Source organism: Takifugu rubripes, chromosome 6, assembly GCF_901000725.2.
Source record: "Takifugu rubripes chromosome 6, fTakRub1.2, whole genome shotgun sequence".
NCBI classification, from domain to species: Eukaryota; Metazoa; Chordata; class Actinopteri; order Tetraodontiformes; family Tetraodontidae; genus Takifugu; species Takifugu rubripes.
The window spans coordinates 10,640,210-10,661,253 of NC_042290.1; the positions used below are offsets into that span (position 1 = coordinate 10,640,210).

A 21,044-nucleotide genomic window follows, 5' to 3' on the forward strand; every position below is an offset into this window, starting at 1 on the left:
TAAAAACAGGACAGACATTGATAGAAAATGTTTTTTATATGCTCAGTGTTAGCATCCTGGTGTCCACAATAAATGAGCTTTCAAATTTCTCTCCTGTTTAAATCACTCCAGTCACTAAACTAAAAGCACTTAACTAGTACAAATACTTTTGATGTCTCTTTTGTGTAATGGTCTTTGAATGGTTATATAGATATTTTTTAAATTCCTTCGTATTAGCAATTTTCCTGCTGTCGCACACACAGTAGAGATAAGATAAGTAGAAAGGGAAGTAATACATCAGGTATTAAAACACTACAGTGTGGACATACGGGGTTATAAACACTTTGATTAAGCTACACTATACAAATGACTTTTTTTAACTGGGAATGGACGCATCACCGCAAAATAATAATATTCATAAATCTGCACAATATTATAAATTCTAAGAAGAGGACGTCCTAAAGTCCCTCAACGATGCTTCTTACAAATAAATACCTTTTCCTCTTTCTGTTAAATAATCATTTCTATATATTTTGCTATATTTCTTGCTTGTACAGACTTTGCTGGGCCCAGCTGGTTAGTAAAGTGTGTGCTGCTGTAGAGAAACTAACATAAAATTCAATTGAAAATGCAGTTTGGCCATCGTGTAAAACAGCTCGGACATGAAAGTGTGAGGGGACGACAGATAAATGACAACAGTTTGGCTGCTGAACTGGTTTATAGGAGCTCGTCCCGTTCGCCGACGTGAGGACGGGTCAGATGTTAACGGAGTGGGTGTGCTTCTTGCACAAGGGTTTGTCTTTCTTGGAGAAGAAGGCCTGACCCTCCAGATTCGTGGAGCAGACCTGACAAAAACAAACACGCAGAGAAAGCGTCGTTGAGCGTTCGCGCGTCTCCTCGCAACATCCCGGGGCTTAATGAGACGTTCTGCTCCACCTACCGCGCACACGAAGCAGGTGTCGTGCCAGGTGAACCCCAGAGCCTCCAGGAACTTGTCCCCGGCCTCGATGGGGAAATCGCAGCCGTGGCAGTTGGTCCCAAACAGGTTGTAGAAGTCTGTGCGAGCGGACCAGAAACTTCAGTTTGTGTTGCTAGACGACGGCGGATTTTCTTATTGTGCCTTCGTACCTTTCTCACAGTACGGCTGCCCGTCCTCCATGTGAAACATGCTGTTCCCGATGGGCTGCTGACAGGCGACGCAGACGAAGCAGGACATGTGCCAGGTCTGCTTCAGGGCGTTCATGACGTGCTGCGCGGGGGACAAATAAAGACGAGCACATCCTCGGGTTACCTGAACGTGCAGCCGAGAGGTGCGTCAACGTTCTGGGGGTCGGGACCCACATCCCCTCACTCACCCCCAGAATCTTGTGCTGGCAGCGGGCGCAGGTGGGGGCGAAGTACTGCCCGTAGCAGTGCTGACAGTACAACTGGCCCTTCTCCTCCACGAAGCCATTTTCCACCAGGGAGGAGTTGCAGTGGGCACAGGTGAATTCCTCCGGGTGCCACGACAAACCCATGGCCACGAGGAAGGGACCTCTGGCGGGAGGGGGTGGAGAAAAGAGCTACCTTTACATTTCTTCAGTCCTTCTCTTGGCACAAGTAGGATGGGGTTGTGTCAGGCTCGGAAGTTCTACTGTTGCTCCCCTCGGGCGCAGGTTTGTGGTCAGATTTGATTTAATATGAACGCCTGCGTCCCTGGTGCAAATGGCACCTTCATTTTATACCTCCTCAACTCTGCGAGAGCTCATGTTGCAGGGTATTCTGTAGTTTATCTTTGGTTCTGATGGTTTTAGGTCAGAAAAACATCTAAAATGGTGCATTGGCCTAAATCAGTCAGTTCAAAAACGCGGGAGCTGAACGGCTGATTTACCGAATGACGTTCTTGCACTTGTTGCACACTGGAGTCCGGGTACTCGCTGGCATGTGCTCAGCCCGCTGCACGATGGGGTTGAGGTCCTGTGGATGAGGCTGAGGGGTGGGGCGGTCGTGACCTTTAGGAGCAGCGCCGGCAACTTTGCCAAATGAGGGAACCTTTCCGCCCTTTGGAAAACCTACAGCGGCAGGAAACAGAATAGGTCAGTGTCTCGCTGGAGCGGCCGAAGTGGAAAAAGCTGTGGCAACATCACGAAATGGACCAAAGTCTCAGGAAAAATCCACTTTCCCGAAACATGAAAGCCAAAACAACACACGGTGAATGGTAATCATTTGGTGACCTCTGACCTCCGTGCCTGAAGCATGAGACAGCTCAGTTGGACAGAATGGTCCCGCCCAGCTCCAGACAAGGGATCAATTTTTCCCCACTGAGGGAAGCAACACATTCCCAGAGTCACGAGGAGACACCTGGAAAAATAATCCTCCCCCCCCGCTCTCATCCCCAAACATTTTAAGAGGACGCACAATTTTTTTTATTTTTTTCAAACAGTTCGAGATCGTATTCAAAAGACACAGGGTCAGAGGTCAAGTGCTCCCTAAATTTCCCTGGAACAGAGATGGCAAACTGAACAGTGTTGAGGGAAGTGGGAAGACTGGGAATGAGTTTCCCAGGACACAACCAGGCTCTCTAAATTTAAAGCCATAAGGGGGAAAGTAATTCAGATATATACTCTTTTTTTTTTTCTTCACAAACACACCGCCTAAATATTATTCTTTGCCGCCGGCTGTTGAAGCACTGAAACTATGAATACGTGCAGCCAAAATTCAAGGTCACGGAGCACATTTCACACGCCCAGCCCGATTCGACATGGCCGCAGGAAATATGTCCCTGTTTGCCTAAGGTCAAGTGTGTGTTGATCTGATAAATAACACAGGCAACAGTGAAATTACTGTGGCCTCTCCTGCTGTGTGGTGCCTTTCAGCAGCCGTCTCCTAAAGGGCCTTCAGGGGAAACATTACACCCCGCTCTGTCTGCTAATGCATACATGCAGATTTGTTGGTCGGAACTGCTAATAATGTCCCCTGACTCGCGCCTTTCACGAAATGTTTACCCTGATGGGTGGCTCGCAGCAGGGTTCATTTAAGACAGGAGCTTTTCTTAATATTAAATATATAATCCCTATTTTAAAGTCAATTCAACTAATTAACAACAGAACCATAGTACAATGTTTCGTAAAACCCGCAGCCGTGGTTTAATACTGTAGAGCGGGTCTGCCCCCTGCAGGCGGACTGGCGGTACTGCAGGTCCTATTGGTAGTAGCAGACGAGCGTTTCTGTGCGCGTTCCTTTACCTGTTGGACCTCCGAGATGGACGGGACGCTGGTCCGGGGCTGTGGGGCTCTTGAATGCAGTACCAGGACTGATGCCGCTGTTCCTGGGCGCCGCTGCACTTTTGGAGAATGTTTTGGCCGCCGGTGACGTGTGCACGGCAGGGGGGGGTTTGTCAACAGCCTCACTAGAACACAAATACACACTTGTGTCTAAATCAAAGCCACACTTCTGATTTCTCTTGTGAAGGACACGTTTCCTTGATATTTCAGCCAAAGTTGCAAACATTTACGTTCAGTGGGTTGGAATCTGGGAGACACGTGGAAAGACTCACAACAAATGGATCACTTTTCATACGAGTGTGCACGTTTCCTGCTGCTGCCAGCCTGTTATTTCAGCCCAGTACCCCCCGGGTGGGGATGCAAAATATTTTAAAGGTAGTCATTTCTCTCAACAGATGACCTTTGGGATTATTTCAGTGCTTCATGTCACAGCGAATGGACCTTTAGGGCCACTTAGATAAAAATTGCTGCGCAATATTTATCACTTTCATCTAAATGTGTTTATTGGATCGACATCTTGAAGCATCTGAATGCTGGTACAGCATTAAAATAACATAATCCCAGTGGCGATCACTGTCCAGCTTCAGATCACCGTTAATGTTTCCTAACTATGAATTACCTAACCAGCTCCACATCACTGGCAGCACTTTTGCTCCCTTATTTGCTTGTGGCATCTTTATTTAACTCACTGACACACATTGTACTACACACCGTTGCAGCGCCACCTATGGACACAGGAAATACTTCAGACTACTGGTGGAAAAGAAGAAGAGAAAGGCACAACAGAAAGGAAAGAAATTTATTGAGGTCAAAGTTTGGTTAGGGCAGAAAACAGAAAACAGATGCAGAGAGAAAGAAAGAGTACAGAAAGAAAGTGGACGATATAGTTAAAAGCTACAACACACAAAAGAACATATGTACACTAGAATGCTGCCCTTTGATCATATTAACATAGCATAACATGCAATTATGCTTAAATATAACGGCAGATCAGCATATCTTAGAACTGTCTGTGTTTGAATATTTAGGCTGAAACCATGTCAGTTTGCAAAACGGCAGCTTTAAAATAGGAGCAAAATATAATAAATAAGTCAAACAAGTGAAAAGAGGAGAAAAGAACGTGCGCTGGCTACACGTTCAGCAACCGCGCTGAGACGTCATGATGCCAGTCTCTCAGCTTGTTGTACTTGTGTCCTATAACTTCTGGGTCCAACTTGTTGGCTCTGATTTGGCCCGAGACAGAAGAGAAGCAGAGTAAGCGGGAAGGTTGAGATCACAGCAGGAAAAGAAGCAGTTTAAGGAGCAGCCTTTCTACACGTCAGCCATCTGCTCTTATTCGTGGCCATTTCACGGTGAGGACAGCAGAAATGTCTGTCTGGAAAGGGTGCCATTACCCACAATACCACCTAATTACTGGTGAGTGACACTCAGTGTGGTTGGATATGTGGTATTCAGGCTAGGCTGCATTTACTGCATTAAATCCAGTTAAAATCAAGAGTGTAGCAGAAATAACAGCCTGTAATGTGTCCACTGCTGTCTCCACTCACTTCTCAAGCAGCTCTTAATGTGGTTCCTCCAAATTAAGCCTTAAATTAAGCATCGAACTCCAGGACCATTGGCCCGAAATCTTAATTACAGCTCCTGAGCATGATTACACCAGAGCTATTAGGGTCCTTCCTGCATTAGAAGCCTCAATGCTGGAGAGAATAATGTTGCTAAAGCTCCTGCAAAAGTACTTAAAGAGACAGACATACCAGATCTGATTGTATCATAACCCCAAAATCACTTACTTCTTTCCACTGGTTTCTGGAACTTGCTCTGCAAAAAAAAAGAAGAAAAATCAAGGAAAGTGAAGTTAATTGTCAATAAATGCCACAAGAACCTTTTTTTCCCCACAGTAGCTTCTTGTCATGGTAACTGAGACCCGAGAAAGACTTTGTGAACCTGAAACCACCCAACCCCAGAACCGACTCCAGTCTGGTAGAATCTTTCCAGAGCGATTGAGTGGAGGACGGCCCAGAAACCTCATTCTCCTAATGTAACCATCACTGTCACGTACACTCAAGAAGCTAATGCTACACCATGTGGTGATGAAAGCTCGTCACGCTTCTAAATCCAAGGTATGATTTGAAAACCAATGAATAATTAAGTCACCCACAAGCGTCCAAAGCTCTCCTCACAGTTTTGCTATAAAGATGGCGCTCCAAGCCATCGGTGACCACAGAGGCTACGCACCGTTTTCAGTGCCGGTGAGCTGGGCCAGGATGCGAAAAGAGCGGGACTGGGAGGTGCCGGTTCTGGGATGCCAGTCCTCGGTGTCCTCCATCAGGCGCTTCTTGCTTGGATCGCCGAGCGTGTGATTGTCCTCATTAGCTTTCCTGTACAGATCGATCAAGAGCAAATTAGCAGAGAGCGGATCGTCTCTACACCGCTCAGTGGGCAGGTAATAATAATGCTGGAGGCACAATCATAAAAGGTGGGAACAACACAGAACACGACACTACTTTTCCATGAGAAGTGCATTGGTAGTTTTCTGTAGTTATCTTTTAAAATGGGAAATATTGCAAGCCTACTATGAGTTACTTCAAGTTTCCCTGGAATTCACTGATGGATCTGCATCTGCACAGTAATTAATTTAAGATGTCGAGATTAGACTTGTTACCACAGCAAAACTCTGACAGTAAAAACACCTGGTGTTTGAGGTTAAAGCAGTGACGAGATCTGACCACACGGTGGCGGTGACGAGCTTTTAAATACTTTTAAATACTATTGGCACTCAGGAAGGCAATAATATTTATGTCCAGTGTTTACATGCCCAGTTTAGTTCAAGTGCAAATGAAAACCATGAGCCAACATATGCTAAAGCCCCAATAAGTACTTCATAATAAACATTTTTAGAGAGAGGGTGCGTGCGCGTGTTGAATGCGATCAAGCCCGATTATTCTTAGCCAAAGCCGAATATACTTGTTGGCAGTGATTTGGATGGCCTTGAATAAACACTGACAACGGCAGCAGATGTGACTTCAGCAGCAGCACGTGTTGACAGGTCTCCCCGCGCCTAGCGTAAATACAGTATTAGCTAACACGGAGGCCGCTGTCACCGGCAAAACGAATGGCTTCGCATGAACCGACCCCCGGCGGCTGTCCCGTGGAGTTTCAGAGGTGGATTATTTACGGGAGGGGCGGCAGCTTGTTCAGGCCTTGAAATGAATGTGCGCTCCGAGGGGATGAGCGGCTGTGAGGGTTGTGGGGGGGGGGGGTGACTCAGAGAGGTGCCAGCATGCCTTCGGTAATCATAAACCAGAAGAGACGCAGGGAGGTGTAATCACATTCTACATGGTTAGAAAGCCGCTGAAGCACACGTATTATCATTAAGGGTACTAACTTGGTGTCTGTTCCGTCTCCCTCCTGCGGGAACAGAAAGGGCAAATGGAAAAGGGTTGAAGCCAAGATGGAGGATGAATAGACCTGCTTGTGAAATAGTCTCAGACCCTTTTTGTTTCGTTTTTTTTAAGTGAAAAAAGGCCCTTCTGAGAGAATGTGCCTGACGGAAACCACGCAAACCACAACATGGCATGCATGCAGGGCAGGACACAAACTCAAGCATGCTGCCACGGACGCGCTCAGACTCCACAGGTTCAGACAGCGAGAGGCTGTGGTGATGATTCACTGCAGCTCTCTTTCAAGAAAATATGACTGTTCACTTCAACATAACTACAGGCAGGTGCCCTGTTACAATGCAGAAGCCAGTCTGCAGGTCTCGTGTTTTCAGGTGACAGAGGAAAGGAAGTGGCTAATCCTTCGTAGCGATCCCTCCTCCAAGTCATCACCATGACCCAAACAGTGATCCAAAAGCTGCTGATGAAACCTGGACCAGGAGGACGCTGGCTGATCAGGAAGCAGCGTTACACCGGCAGGGACGGCGGTGCGTTGGGCTGAGCTGGCGGCGTAGATTGGGGAGCACCAGTTAGCATGTCGTCTAGACTCTTTTCCACCCGTGGAGGATTTAAACAAGCTGTGCAAGTTGCCTTCGGTTTTCCATCTAAGGGCTGTGTGACAACTTCTATTATTTTTAGACCCAATTATAATTTGAAATGAAAGGAAAATACAGCGTGGATTATTTCATTTTCCTTCCTATAGGCCCGTAGGAAGGCCAATTCTCCACAGATTCTCTGAACAGTGATGCCTTCTGGCGCTGACAGAGTCAGCAACATGCTGTTGAGGTTGTTCCAGATGTGTGCACTTTCAAACATGTGGTCAGAGTGGCGGCGGCGGTACGTACCCGTTGAGCTGCTCAGGCAGCCCCCGCCTCTGCCCCATAGCCACCTCACAAACGTTGGCATTGGAGTAGAGGTTGATAGGTGTGTTATAGACAGAGGGCTGTGGGACGTTAGGCTGGGTGGAGGAGGGGGCGGTCACTCTGGCTGGAGAGGACGAATCAGATGAGGAGGACGAGGACGAGGAGGCGGCATACGGGGACGTGAAGGCGGTGCGGCCAGGGCTGGGCCTGGAGGTGGCAGGGGCTGCGTCAGGGGCGGCTGGGCTGGATCTCAGTGGAAAGGGAGGCTGAGGCGGCTGAGACGGGGCAGCTGGTGTGAAAGCAGACGACGCGGAGGGAATGGTGGCGACTTTAGGGGCTTCCGGGGATAAAGAAGCGGCGACCCCCGCGCTGCCGGCGCCGAAGGGCCGAGCTGTGCTGTTGTACGCGGGGGTGGAGTGACTCGTCGGCTTGGTGTAAGTGGTGCATGTGGATGGGTGAGTGAGTGGCACAGGTTTAATGATTTCCTGGGGTTCACCCTGGTGGAGACACACAACATGCACAAACCAGCAAATAAAAATAAAGAAATAAAATCAACTCATGCGTGAAATCCAGCATTGCAAAACTGAAGGTGTTTAAGAGGGGCAGGCATGTGCCACACAACTCCCACACATCAGATGTGCATGCACACTCTCAGAAGGGCTCCTTTTAAATTAATGGCTATCATTTCTATTCAGGTACTTGGATTCTCACCTCAGATGCTCCGTCATTAGAGGTTTTGGATCTGCAAAAAAAAAAAGGGATAATTATATAAAATTCATTCAAAACTCAACAATAAATGAGTCACATTCATGGTCCAACTGTCCAATGCAGAGACAAGAGGTCACACAGACCCACGTAAAGGAGGCGGTGGTTGTGGATGATAACTGCTACTTTTCTCCACAAGACTGGACCCTCAGACAATCCTTCTATTCTCACGGATATATGATACCAATGAATGTTGGTCCAGTCGTCTCCAAGAAGCACACAATGAAACTAAATTGTCCAGGCAGGCTCGAGCTCTGGAAATTGACATTTATTGAGCAACAGGTTCAAAACCGTTATCGCTAATTATGTTGCGAAACCGTCCAAAAACAGCAGCAGATGAGAACAGGCTGTACAGTGTGTGTGTGCGTGTGTGCGTGTGTGTGTGTTGGGAGGCATCTCCGCGTGCTTCGCTCTCCACATGCCTCCAATAAAAACCAAGCACAGACTTTTGTTTCGTCAATATCTCCACTATGATGTGAAAACGTGAAAGGCGCCTCCTCAGACGTGTTCTGCAACTGAGACAAGCAGCCAAATGAATCAGAAACGTCTGTTAGCAACGCGTGCTGTATTTGGAGCAGACGTGCTGACAGCAAACCCCCCAATTCCTCATTAAAATGTGAAAATGTGACTGAGTGACTCACAGAGAGTCACAGAGAGTCACAGAGAGTAAAGATCCTGCTATGTGCCTCTGCCGCCAACACACACTTCCTCTCTGACTGAGCTCTTCTGAGAGGCACCAGGTTATTAAACGGCCCCACCCGCCGCCGCCGCCCCTCTGACGACATCCGCGCTCTTCACACTTTCCACGCAACCGTTGGTTTTCCTCGTTGGAGTTGTGGCAGATAAATCAGTGTTTTTATTAGAAAGCAGGGTTCTTTTACAACGACGGTGCGAATCTGCCATCAGCTGCCTGCTGTGAGGCGGCTGGGTGGGTCCCCCGTGTGTCCTGTCCAACAGCAGGCTGAACAAACACTTGTTTGGGTGGTCTGGTGAACATCTGCACAGCTGGGGTCTGGCTCTGCTCTGCTGTCAACAGGGATGGATGAACGTTCTGGCACCTCGCTTTCATAAACACGCGACTGCGGCATTCTGAGGAGGATCTCACTGCGATGAGAGACGCCTTTGTGGAATCCTGGATTCGGGGTTCTGAAGAACCTCTTCCTCTAATAAAAACCCAGTCAGTGCTTCCCTTTAGAGCTCCGAATCCAATCAGGAGGCCTTTTTCATTCAATTCGAGAGCTCTTCAAATTTGATTGAGCTGAATTCTGCACTTTTACAAGATTATAAAACAATCTTGACCGAATTGTAGTTTGACAGAGAACATGCACACACACGCACGCACGCTCGTGCACGCTCCCGTGTGTGAAAGCAGGGCCTGCTGCAGACTGACACGTTTCCACACAGCCTGTGTCTGCGTGAGCCAACGCAAACATTCTGGCATCTGACTGAATGATGGAAAGACTAATAGGCGGCGTTCTCACCACCCAGAAACACACCGACGTGTTTTACGAGCACGAGCTCGCACGAGCTCGCACGAGCTCGCACGAGCTCGCACGACACTCATTGATAACAGCGGCCCACCAGCTGCATCGCGTTGGGTTTCTTTCCATTTCGCAAAGGATCAATAGAAACGAGCTCCCAGGTTGGGGTTCACACAAATGTAATATATGGGAGGATGTGAGAAGGAAAAAAAAGAGAGGAAATCTTCCCCCCAGGGATGTGGAATAAGTGGGTGTGGAGATAACATCAAAATTCTCACAGCTTTGTTTGGTGCCCTTGGGTTAAGGTCAAAGGGCAACGTATGTAAAAGAGTGTGAACAAGGGGTAAAAACTTTAAACTATGGAGAAATATGTGAAGACATGACCATACGACCACGGTGGCGGAGCTTCTGTCACGCCGCTCGGTTGGCGTCCACATCTCGTATGTGCACTTGTCCTCATCAGCACTCACGTGCACTGAAGTGATGGGTGGCATTCACAACAGTGGCTCCCAGCAGCCCATCTCTGCCCATTTAAGTAGCTGTGCTGGGTGCCCGAGGTCTCCCAACACGTGTGCTTATCTTGGCAGGCAAAGAGCGAAATAAATGTAAACGACATTTACAGGAATAAACAGAAGTCCGATTTAATTGTGCTGCGCAGCTCAGCGGGGAAATGAAGGAGATCTTCTCTGTGGACAAAGTGACCGCGGAGGAATAAACTGGAACTGTAATAAAAGGATCCCTTCTGATGCAGGCCCAAGTCAGGCAATAACAAGCCACCATCTTTTCATATTTCCTCTGACAACCACACCACATCTGGCAAAGTTTGCCAGCGGACGGGGGGGGGGGGCTCTGCTGTGCGCCGTTATTGCCATTCCACAAGAACAAGTCTGCCTGTAGATCCATCCTGCAGCTGCCATGTTGAGCAGTGATTGCCTCTCTGTCTGCAGGATATGAGACGGCCAGTTTGGTCGCTCAAATATGAAGGCGGATTGAAAAAACTGTACCCCTCCGATACCAGCGCGCATTCCTCTATGAAACATCAGACAGCGGTTGGACTGCAAGCGCAGCACTCTGCCTATCTTCATTATTATGGAGCTCTTGGACCCAGGTGCAGGCGGCCACAGGCCCGTGGCTCCACTACTTGCTCTGCATATTTCAAAACAATGAATAAACACCAATTATCATACTTTCCGAAAGACACTGTTAGCCGCTCGGTGAACAAGTCTGCCGCAGTGAGAGAACAAAAGGCGGAGGCCAGTTAACGTTTCAAGAGCAGACAGAAGCGGTTGAAGTAGCTAACGTTAACATTTCAGGGATAATCGACGTGCACTGAGGACGCAAAATGGCTTCCTGATCGTCGGGTGCTGTAGACTGATTGCATCCGACTAAAGTCTGGTCAAGAGATGGACCCCAGATGCTCGCTCTCCTGTAGAAGCAGGAACAGGCACCATGTGAAGCCCATAAGTGCACGTATGGAGCACATTTGAGTCAAATTGCATTACATGGAGGCACCATGTTGCCGGAGCAACTGGACAAAACAATGCAGGTCCACATCAGTGGAGTTAGAATGCTGAATATCAGCTATGTTCAAAGCCTGTAAGGTGTGTTTTTACACGCCTGCAGGGTCCTTAAAAGGAAGTCTGGAATGTGAAATATGCCTGTGTGACATAATGTTACTACTGAGCTGTCGTCGCATTAATCATCTTCTGGAATGTGACTCCCTCCTGCCCCAGAAGCCTTATCAGTCATCATCAAATCATAAATCATAAATCAAAGGTCGGAGAACACGGACGCAGAAAGTGCAGGTCTGAGAAAGTTCCACTTGTTAAACTGTGTTTTTATGGATACAGTAGTGTTGCAGCCTTGTAATAGGAAACAGCCACGACGTGGCCGTAAAAAAGTGGCTCCACGCAACATCGACGCCAAACCATCCCCGAAAAAATGCAGCGCAAGTGGAAGCAATTAAAAATCATGTCTCATTTGTCAGGAGGAAACCCTTTGTTGTCTAAGGGGCAATTTCAGTTGCAGTTTGCATGTAGTGTGAGGCCCGAATGTTTTGAAGTTTCCCTGTGAAACGCAGATTACAAGCAGCTGGAGGACCAGGCTATTTTAGCTCCATTTGTCTCACAATTAAAGCTCCTTTGACAGAAATTCCAAACAAAGTTTCCTTGTGATCCTTGCTGCCATTTCTCTTTATTTTTCTTATTAAAAACACTTTAAAGTTTTTACACTCAGCTGCAGAAAATCTGCCCCGCCAAATATTTGGCAGCAGAGATTCATGGAGAAGAATTCTTTTGGTGATTCTCTTCCAGGGTCAGATAAAATCCACAGAAAATTCAGTCTGAGCTCGTCTGGTGTCGCTCCAGTCAGGTTAACCTTTACTGAGCTGGAGCTGGAGCTCTATAATCTCAACATTGGGCAACGGACAGATCACATTTAAAATGCTCGAGGAAAGTTCTTCCTTTAGTCTGATGCAAAAAACAGAAGAGCGTTTAATGAACTCAGCAGTCGAGCAAAACTGACCTGAAGACATTTACAGATTCTGGACCACACCAGAAGAAAAGGACACATATACGACACATTAAATGACATTTCCTGAAATAATGTAATGAAGATTGTTCTCTGCCTGCTTGACAAAAAAAGTGTCTTAACCCTCATTTCTAGTGATTAGCACTGATGCTAATGCTAACAAGGGAACATCTTAGGCCCGGAGATGCAGCCTTTAATTAGGATTTATCATTTTTGCTCCTGCATTTATTGGATCACTTTCCCTCTATTGGTTTACTGTGTGTATGTGTGTGTGTGTGTGTGTGTGTGTGTGTGTGTGTGTGTGTGTTACCTCTGCAGAGTAAGGCTCAGACTGTCTATGCAGGCTTTGATGAGGTTCTGGGCCTCTAAGTGGTTCATGCTGTCGGTGGAAATGCCATTGATGGATAGAATGACGTCTCCCACGCTCATCTTGGCTCTGGCTGCTTTGCCTCCGTCGGTCAGCTGCAAAGACGTCAGCATTATCTTTAATTCCACCCGGAAACCTCAACTGGACACGTCACCTGTGTTCCTGAGCGCTGGCGACGAAGGTGTGCGTTAATGAAAAAAACACTGATTCAAAACTGAGAATCCTGTTTAAGCACTTTGTGGATATCAAGAGGTCAGCACTGAGCTATCCCCACTTTTCCTGTCTGACGTAAGCGGGAGATAAGGCATCTTATTCCTCACATCCGTCAGATAATTTCAATTTGGGGCAAAAGAAAAAAAATTCAGTGAATTATGTCATCTCTTTCCTCTCGAGAACATCCAGTGCAGCCGTGGAACGTTCAGGAGGTTCATTTGCTTTATTCCTTTTATGTGCTTAATGTATTCGGCTCTATTTCTTGTCTTACTGCTTATGCAGTAAATTCAAATAAAATCAGGTGAAACCTGAACATTTTAAGTATCACTAACATGAGCTGGAGAGCTAAAACCTCCATCTGTGTCTGATGAATCAGGTGAATCAGATTCCCCCCCTTCGCCCCCACTGATGAGACGCCCTACACTCACAGGAAGGAAGGCAACAAAACCACGACGATGACGATTTCTGGACACACGCCGGTGTTCCCACGGTAACGACTACCTCAAATTAGGCCATGAAACACCGCAGCGATTTTTATCATTTGGGCTTTTGGAGCTTTAGCGTAGACAGAAGAAAGGCTAACTGTGGATGATTCCTTCCACGGTGATGAACCAGGATGAGTGAGGCAGATGGACTCTGCGTCACCTCTTCCGTCCCTAAACTCCTGGTATTTGGGTGTTGCCCTGGCGACATCATCTGACACCGCCCACATACTGCGCAGAAGCAACCAGAAAGCAGAGCGAGGACCCACCTGCTTTACAGTACAGTAGCATTTACCCTTTAATTAATCCTCCTTTTTGTGTCGTGCTGCAAGGAACAAGGAAGGTTTCGATGAGAATATATGGAGGGGGAAGAGAAGGAATGAGGAAGTGACACAGTGGCAGAGACCTTTCCATTGTGAAGTAAATCAGTTGCGGGAAGCGCACAGAGCCGAGGCTGACGTGCGCATACCAACACCGGGGGAAAGCAGCGTGCAGCCACATGCCGACATAGAACCTGGACACAGCTTTGACTGACTCATCTGCCCACATCAGACTGGTTGGTAAACCAGCTGGGGTTTAACGAGTCTGTCGTGATTCATTAGTCTCAGTAAAGTAAGTCAGGCCTGTAAAGACCCCTGACTGGCATGTGGAGGCTTGCTGGACACACTGCTGCTGCACAGATTCCTGCTGGTCCTTTCAGTGCCCGCCGTCTCCCCCTCTGCATGCCTTTGAGATTGTTTGAGAGGAAGCGGAGTTTAAAAAAAAAAAAAAAAAACTAAAAAGGGGCTCTGTCCTTGTATGGATGTAAGAAAGACAATACTATAGAGTTCTATATATGGTAATCCCTCAGACATGAAATGGGGAGTGATGAGTTTTGTAACGTGCTCAAAAATCTGTCACACTGACACAGAACAAATAAAAAGATATTACGGTAAGAATGTCTGGCATTTGGAGTCTATAAATATAAATCAGGAGAGGTCTGAATCACTTGTGACGGAGAGGGGATAAATAAAGAAGCTTGGCAGCGGCGCTGCGGCTCAGGAGGTCCTTCAAATCCTGGTACCGTTTCATTGCTTTAAATTCAAACACAAGCTGCTATTTTTAAACCTAAACCAGCTACAATACCTGGTTTTTAATGGCCGCCTGCAATGGAAAAAACGCATTGGGATAAATGGGATCTCTTCCCGACTGCGTTTTCATGAATGGGGCTCGAGCCGCATAATAGTGGGGCTGCTGCGGTCCGCTCAGCACGGCCGATTCCAACCGCCGTGCACGCAGTGGTAATGGCAAGTCGCTCCACACATGGAGGGACCGGCGCTCCGTGATGGCAGATTTCAGCATTCCGCTGCGTTAATGCAGTCAAATCCTCCGATAAACGACAGTAAATATTGCTAAATTACTGCTCCCGCTTTATCGGCACAATTCTGAAAGGACTGTATTCTGAAATGTTGAGCAGAAGCCTGGAAAGTGAAGGGTGAATTGTCTCCATGTGTCTCGGAGCCATCTTTTAACTCCAGCCATAGAAGTCAAAATGTGATTCATTTATGGTGATTGGCTGAGAGAATTTACCTACGTGGAGCCATGAATATAAAAATATACAACCGCTCCAATCAGAATACTGAAGTTTTACTGAAGTAAAACTTACAAATAAACGACAACAGACTGCAAAAATCTATTTTATGCAAATGCAAGATCTTGTCTTCAGTCCAGGTTCAAAAAGAGGAAAATAAGTTCTGCAGATATTCAGCCTGCAAAAGTTATTAACTAAACCTGCTGGATGTCTCAGGAGGTAGCGGGCACAAGATGGAGTCTCCCTGCACCACCTTGTTTAAATAAAGGATATAACGAGGAGGTTCCTGGAGCCAAACGTCACAGTTGAGGCCGTTTGAATCGAGGTGGACTCGTGGTTGTCTTGGTTCGACCACTGTCTCCACTAAATCAATCAGGGCCGCTGAAAAGCACGAGATGCCAGCGAGACTTCAACACGGGCCCTCAGTCGAATCGCCATGGCGACATAAACAAAAACAACACAAAGCGGTACCGGCTCAGCACTGAATGCTCCCATTATGCGGATCAGACACAAACTCCGGCTGAGCAGAACCGCTGAGGAAGGTGACATGAAGCAGAGTTTAACGAGACCTTCTGGATGGAGACGTTCGAAAAAGCTCGATAATTAAAGCTGTAAACACAGAGATTATCGCTGAAACGGGTGTGCTGGGGCCTAAAAGTTGAAGCATTGCTCCTTTAAATATCCTTCAATTCAGCAGGAACATAAATTGACAGCTTCGCGGTTCTTAAGAAAACTGTCTGGTGAGATTATGGAGATTAAAATCAAATGTCCTGTGTCCAAATCAAGACGTGGAGACCGCCGCCAAGACAATCAATCCGAGGCAGCAGCTAATAAATCCACGCGTTGAAGCGTCTCAGAGACCTTGGTAACACGTGGATTCGCCAGGAAAGGCCGCAGCTAACTTGACCACAGATCATTTCAACCGGAGAGTTCTGATTTCGAGTGTCAGTCGGTGAAGAAATCAGGAATTTAGAGTCAAAGGGCTCAGAGAATGGATGTCTCCAACTGAATTTAATTTACAACACTTCAACAAATCAGAAGCAGCTGTATTATTGGTTCTCTCTGCACATAAAGAGAGCTCTACACCATTTCTCACTATTTTATTGTGTTCTTTATTACATTTCGTTGCAGAATAATCCATTTCTATAGGATAATCTTATTGTGTCTTCTTCAATTTAGGACCAAAATTCACGTAATCGTGCCACATCGTTCGAGTTGCTTTCCCCTTCGATACATAATGGCCGAACACAAAGCTAAAATTAGATTTCCATGTTTACACAAAGTACTGCGTGTCACTAAAACAATAATCAACCGGACATGGAAGATAAGACGAGGGGATATTTCTCCACCAATCTCTTAATCAGCCGGGAATAAAAGGACAATTTGGCTCTGCAACTGGCACAAACTAAGCAAACATTTAGGTCCAGAGTTGTTTTAGCTTCAGCAGCGAAAAAGCTAAAATAACAGACTGAGATTTTTCCACTTTAGTCTAGATTTGCACATGTGGAAGCCAGGCAAGCAAAAGAGGGGGAGAACGCAGATGAGAGAGAGAGGGTGGGTTTACACAGACGCATGCACATGGAGCTCTGTTACATTCCTCTATCGGAACAGTAATTAGCTGCACAAGGCGATGCTACGGGATTGGGTGGTCTTGGGATATAAATCATGTGACTGACATCGATGAGGCCTCACTTTGTTTCTATTAATGGTTAAAATGCTAAAATATCAGGATACATTATTGTGCGTCGTATAGTAAAAATAAGTTGATTGGAGCTGTTGACGGCCCGGACCATTCTTGGCGGTCTGACACTGTGTTAGACCTTTTAGGAATTGTTTTTATTTTTAAGATAAGACGTCCTCAATGTCAACAGCTATGTGCCATGAATGTGTTTTTGAATCATAGCCGCGAGGCCTTTCAAAACATTCAAGGCAAGATTGTTGACGTTCCCACACTTAAGGCAGCTACTGTTAACACGGACGCTCATGTTCTGTTTTTTGTTGGGTTTTTTTAAATCCTGCAGCCAAAACTCTTTGAAATCTGTAACTGATGTGAACAAAAACACACAAACACAGTCCTCGACCTTGGTCGTGACATGAGAGGTTGAAATGACACAACAGGAAGCAGCAGGAAGTGAGTGACGCCGCTCCTCCGGAGCTGTTGAGAAGCTGCTACAACGATAGCAGATCGGTTTCCGACATCTAATCCTGTTTGACAAGAAGTCGTGTTCTTACGCTTCGACACTTCACACCAGGCCAGTGTTACAGGTCAATAAACAATGAGGCTGTGAACGGGGCTCATAAATGCCCCTTCAGAGCCAAGTTCTGGGTTTATGTGGCACCAACTCTGACGGTTATTACAGAACCGCTGTGGTTTGGTTCCAGTTGCAGCTTGTAGGACACGTTGTGACGCAGTCACTGCGCTAAACATAGTCCCCGAGGACGTGCGTGGGGACAAACGGCCTGGACCTTTAGCACTATCCGGCGTCTGAATGACAAAAACGTCAGCGGACGTTAACAGCTATCGGCTTCGTCTTCCAAACGTGTCCCGCGAAGGCTGCCGGGGAAATTTGCTTTTTTAAAAATTGGTCGTTGTTGTGGTTCCCTTATGTAACTGCATGATGAAAATAGCCCTGGCCTTGACAGGAGGGTCGCAGGTCGTGAACTGTTAGCGTCTAAACCCAGTGATGGCCGTCACGCACAGTCAACACTGACTTGGCAGAGAGCAGAGTGAACATTCCAGGGAGGTGGCCACCACAGAGTGAAGGGTACCTAAGATTGACTGTGTGTGTGTGTGTGTGTGTGTGTGTTGCACTCACTCGTGAGATGGTGAGGGGCACGCCAAAGTCCTTCCCTCCTTGTAGTCTGAACCCCCAGGGGGCGGGGCCAGCCAGGGAGACGCTGTAGTTGGTGCTCATGATTCCCCTGTTGACACAGGAACAGATAGGGTGTTCTCAACTTGGCCGTGCACGAACCTCGCGTTAACGAGAGGCCGCAAGACATCAGGGACGCGAGGGCGAACGGATAAGTGGCAGAGAATAACAGGAAAAACAGGGCGTGAACAAGCAGCACGTCATGCAGAGTGCGAGCAAACAACGGGTATTTACTGGTATCACCATAGTCGAGGCGGAGCGACGCAGCTGCTAATTAACCCAGAACAAGCGGTTCAAATGTCAGAACTAGCACGGTTTCGGCCTTTTCCTCTGCACGCTACTCTCTACATATATACAATATGCCATCAGCTTGGCCAAACATTACTCGGTGCTGCTGCACGTCCTCTCCTGAAACGGAAATGGGGTTTGCAATAAGCCACAGGAAGCACCGGCAATCCTTTGTTTACCTTGAAAGAATCTGAGATCAGCAACTCTGGGCTGCACTTTGAACCCATTATCCCCCCCCGTCCTTTCACTGAACCCGTCTCGCCAGCGACGCGGCCCGAGAAAAATGTCGAGCTCCGAGAGCTGGAAAAGATAATATGAAACGTCACATCTCGCTGGGACCTCTGCTAATCCACGGGCGACCAAACATTCCGCAGGAAGGACGCGAGATCTGATCTGGACGGCTGCAATCACGACCATCTGCATCACCTGAAGGGAGGATCCCATTACCGCATCCCGATTATACAGACCTGCGTCCAATTTTAAATAGGACGGCTCCAGAAGGAAAGCAGAGCAGAGGCTTTATGGTGCGGCGAAGAAAGATTTCACGCACGATCGACTCGCACTGGTTTGAGTCAGTCATGCATTCCTGCAAAACTGAAACTGTGAGCGTTAATGGCGAGCCCGGCGAAGGTTACGTGCGGTGACATGATGGACTTTAAACGTATTTGGTTGCCTATCAGAGAAGAGCCCAGATGATGAGGAAATGTGTCACCTTTGCCCTGCCCAACAGGAGCGGCCGGACACGACGCCAGAGCGAAAAACTGGGGGAAAAAAAGCTAACGCTGATGTGCTGGAGATCATCCCACTGCCTCATTATTTCAGACCTACAGGTATTTCACTGTGAAATCCTCCCCCGGAGACGCGGCGTAACTGGCCGTGACCCCGGCGGGCCGCAAATCAAACCGCAGCCGTTGGCCGACGGAGGCCGGAGGGGAGAGAGAAGAAGGGAGCCACAATCAGGGCGTGTGGGCGGGGGGGGGGGTCGAAATGACACGTGAAAGCGAGGAGCTGAACACCTGGAAAGCTCCGCTGGCAAACATACCGCAAATAAACACGCGCGCGCGTGCAGAAGAGCCGGGTCTATTATGGGACGGCGCTCGGAGCAGCTGTCTCCGACTTCAAGGTGACCGGGCCTTGAGATGAGCCCAGGAATTATTATTTCATCATTTTTAAAAGAAATCTGCAGGGCCAATACGAGAATTCAGTAAATCTTTCGCAAATCTTTGGCCTCAGCGACGACCAAACAAGCCGCAGAAGTCACTGAATAGCCCCTTTATTTGTTTGTCTTCTTAACCCCGTATTAGAGTTCACAGCTAGATGTGACGGCGAAGGTACATTAATGTATGATCACTCTCAGGCCCACGTCCCACCCACATTTCTTTACCAAATATGGTGAGAACAAACACTGAGCACATCTCAAGCCCCGGCTTGTTTTGCAATCTTTAATGATATCATGCATTGACATGCGCAGACACACCTTCAGATATTACAAAACAGGAAAACTGGAGCTCTGCATTTAAAAAAAATAAAATAAAATAATAAATGTTGAAAAAAGCATCAACACAGCCCATCGCCGCTCTCTTCGAGGCGGGTTTAAATATACTCCAGCCTGTCTGTTATGTCCGCATCATGACGGCACTTTATGATCATTTCAGCACTTTCACACTGATAACACAGTTTAACCAGCAGGTTCTCTGGGCACGCTGCAAATGGGATTTACTGACAGGCACTAACATCAGATACCCTGGAAATGCGGTCTCTTTAAAGTCAATAAGGCCTGGAAAATGACCCCAGAACCTGGTCCTCGCATCACAAGAGCTGGAATAATTTGGAATGCGAGTGGTTCCCAGCCTTGACCCCGATGCCCTTTCGGCCGTGTGGGGGTCACAACAAAGCGGCGAGGAATGATCTTTAGGAGGGTTGGCGAGGAGCAAAACAAGCCATGAATAGAGCGGATGACAGGCAACGGTCCAGTGGTCACCCACAGGAGAAGTTCCTGGTGACATCACTGCAGGAGAATGATTAACTCTGGATTATTACGCCTTTCACCACCCTGACACTCGAATGACATCTCTAAAGTGAGGGGGGAAACATGCTTTCTGCAAATACCTGCTGAGAATAAGGTTGTTTGGATGCATCTATGCCTCCGTAGGCTTAAAGTGTTTTCACAGAACACACGTGTGAAAGTTGGTTCTCAGTCCCGTTTACGGTTTGACCCTGTTCTTACAAAGACTTCTTCACAGTCAAAGGAAAACTAAAGTGTCTCCTCTTAATCCTGCTATTTAGATCCACGTGAAGAGGTTGCGGGTCTCACCTTTATGCTGAAGCCGGGTCTGCTGTTCCGAGAGGAGCGTCGGTCTCTTCTGCGCGAAGTGAACTGGACTGAGCGGAACTGGGACTTCCGGATTTAAGCCAGCCCCATGTGGCTGCGCCGGTAGGAGGGCTCACAGCGGCGCACGTCCGGCGCCGGGGACTCGGCCCCAGCCAGCAAGCCGGGGCTTGTTGCCTGGTTGGACCGTACAGGTGAGCCTCGGTTCACCCCGAAGCTCCGGTAGCTCCACCCGCAGGTGAAGTTAAACACCCCCCCCAACCCCCACAAAAAAAATAAAAATAATAAAGTGTTTAAAGGCAGTGAAAACTACAAATTCCTGCTGGTGTTTTGGTTGATTTATGTTTTAACAAACCTTTATTTATTGAACAACTTCCGGTAGTTGTTAGCTGCACTTACCTGCTAGCTTAGCCAACCGTGAGCTTTGTTTACAAAGAGCAGGCAAAGCTTCGTCGCTTTAAGTTCGCTCATTTAATACAGCAGGAATTTAAATATCAACACCGATGTGCGTCTATACAAGACGCAAGAATGATCTTGCGAAGGATCTAAAAAAAACAACCTTAAATTAATAATCAAAAATGTCTTTTTTTATTTTGTTAACCCCACAA

At 47.4% G+C, this 21,044-nt stretch overlaps 1 protein-coding gene across 5 annotated transcripts; it reads right to left on the reverse strand.

Annotated features, from left to right (window-relative positions):
* Nucleotides 1-17: 17 nt before the first annotated feature.
* pdlim5b (PDZ and LIM domain 5b) lies at nt 18-20,635 on the reverse strand. 5 transcript variants are annotated; one of them, XM_029837332.1, is made up of 13 exons: nt 18,820-18,923; nt 17,766-17,871; nt 12,628-12,779; nt 8,254-8,284; nt 7,525-8,039; nt 5,478-5,620; nt 5,033-5,060; nt 3,204-3,367; nt 1,850-2,030; nt 1,335-1,515; nt 1,108-1,228; nt 920-1,035; nt 18-824 (listed from the first exon to the last, which is right to left on the reverse strand). In XM_029837332.1, exons 1-13 carry the CDS (start codon nt 18,906-18,908, stop codon nt 735-737), a joined length of 1,917 nt encoding a protein of 638 aa, XP_029693192.1. In that variant the 5' UTR covers nt 18,909-18,923; the 3' UTR covers nt 18-734. The 5 variants fall into 5 exon arrangements, with proteins under 5 accessions (XP_029693192.1, XP_029693194.1, XP_029693191.1 ...); XM_029837334.1 differs by lacking the exons at nt 7,525-8,039; nt 18,820-18,923 and adding exons at nt 6,628-6,650; nt 18,575-18,708; XM_029837331.1 differs by lacking the exon at nt 18,820-18,923 and adding an exon at nt 18,575-18,704.
* Between the last annotated feature and the right edge of the window lie 409 nt (nt 20,636-21,044).

Coding starts and splice junctions, on each gene's coding strand:
- pdlim5b (XM_029837331.1), bottom strand. CDS start 18,687: ATGACTGACTCAAACCAGTGCGAGTCGATCGTGCGTGAAATCTTTCTT. Junction 5,061..5,477: donor GCTCACCGGCACTGAAAACG/GTGCGTAGCCTC, acceptor TTTTTTTTGCAG/AGCAAGTTCCAGAAACCAGT. Junction 1,516..1,849: donor AAGTGCAAGAACGTCATTCG/GTAAATCAGCCG, acceptor CCCTCCCGCCAG/AGGTCCCTTCCTCGTGGCCA.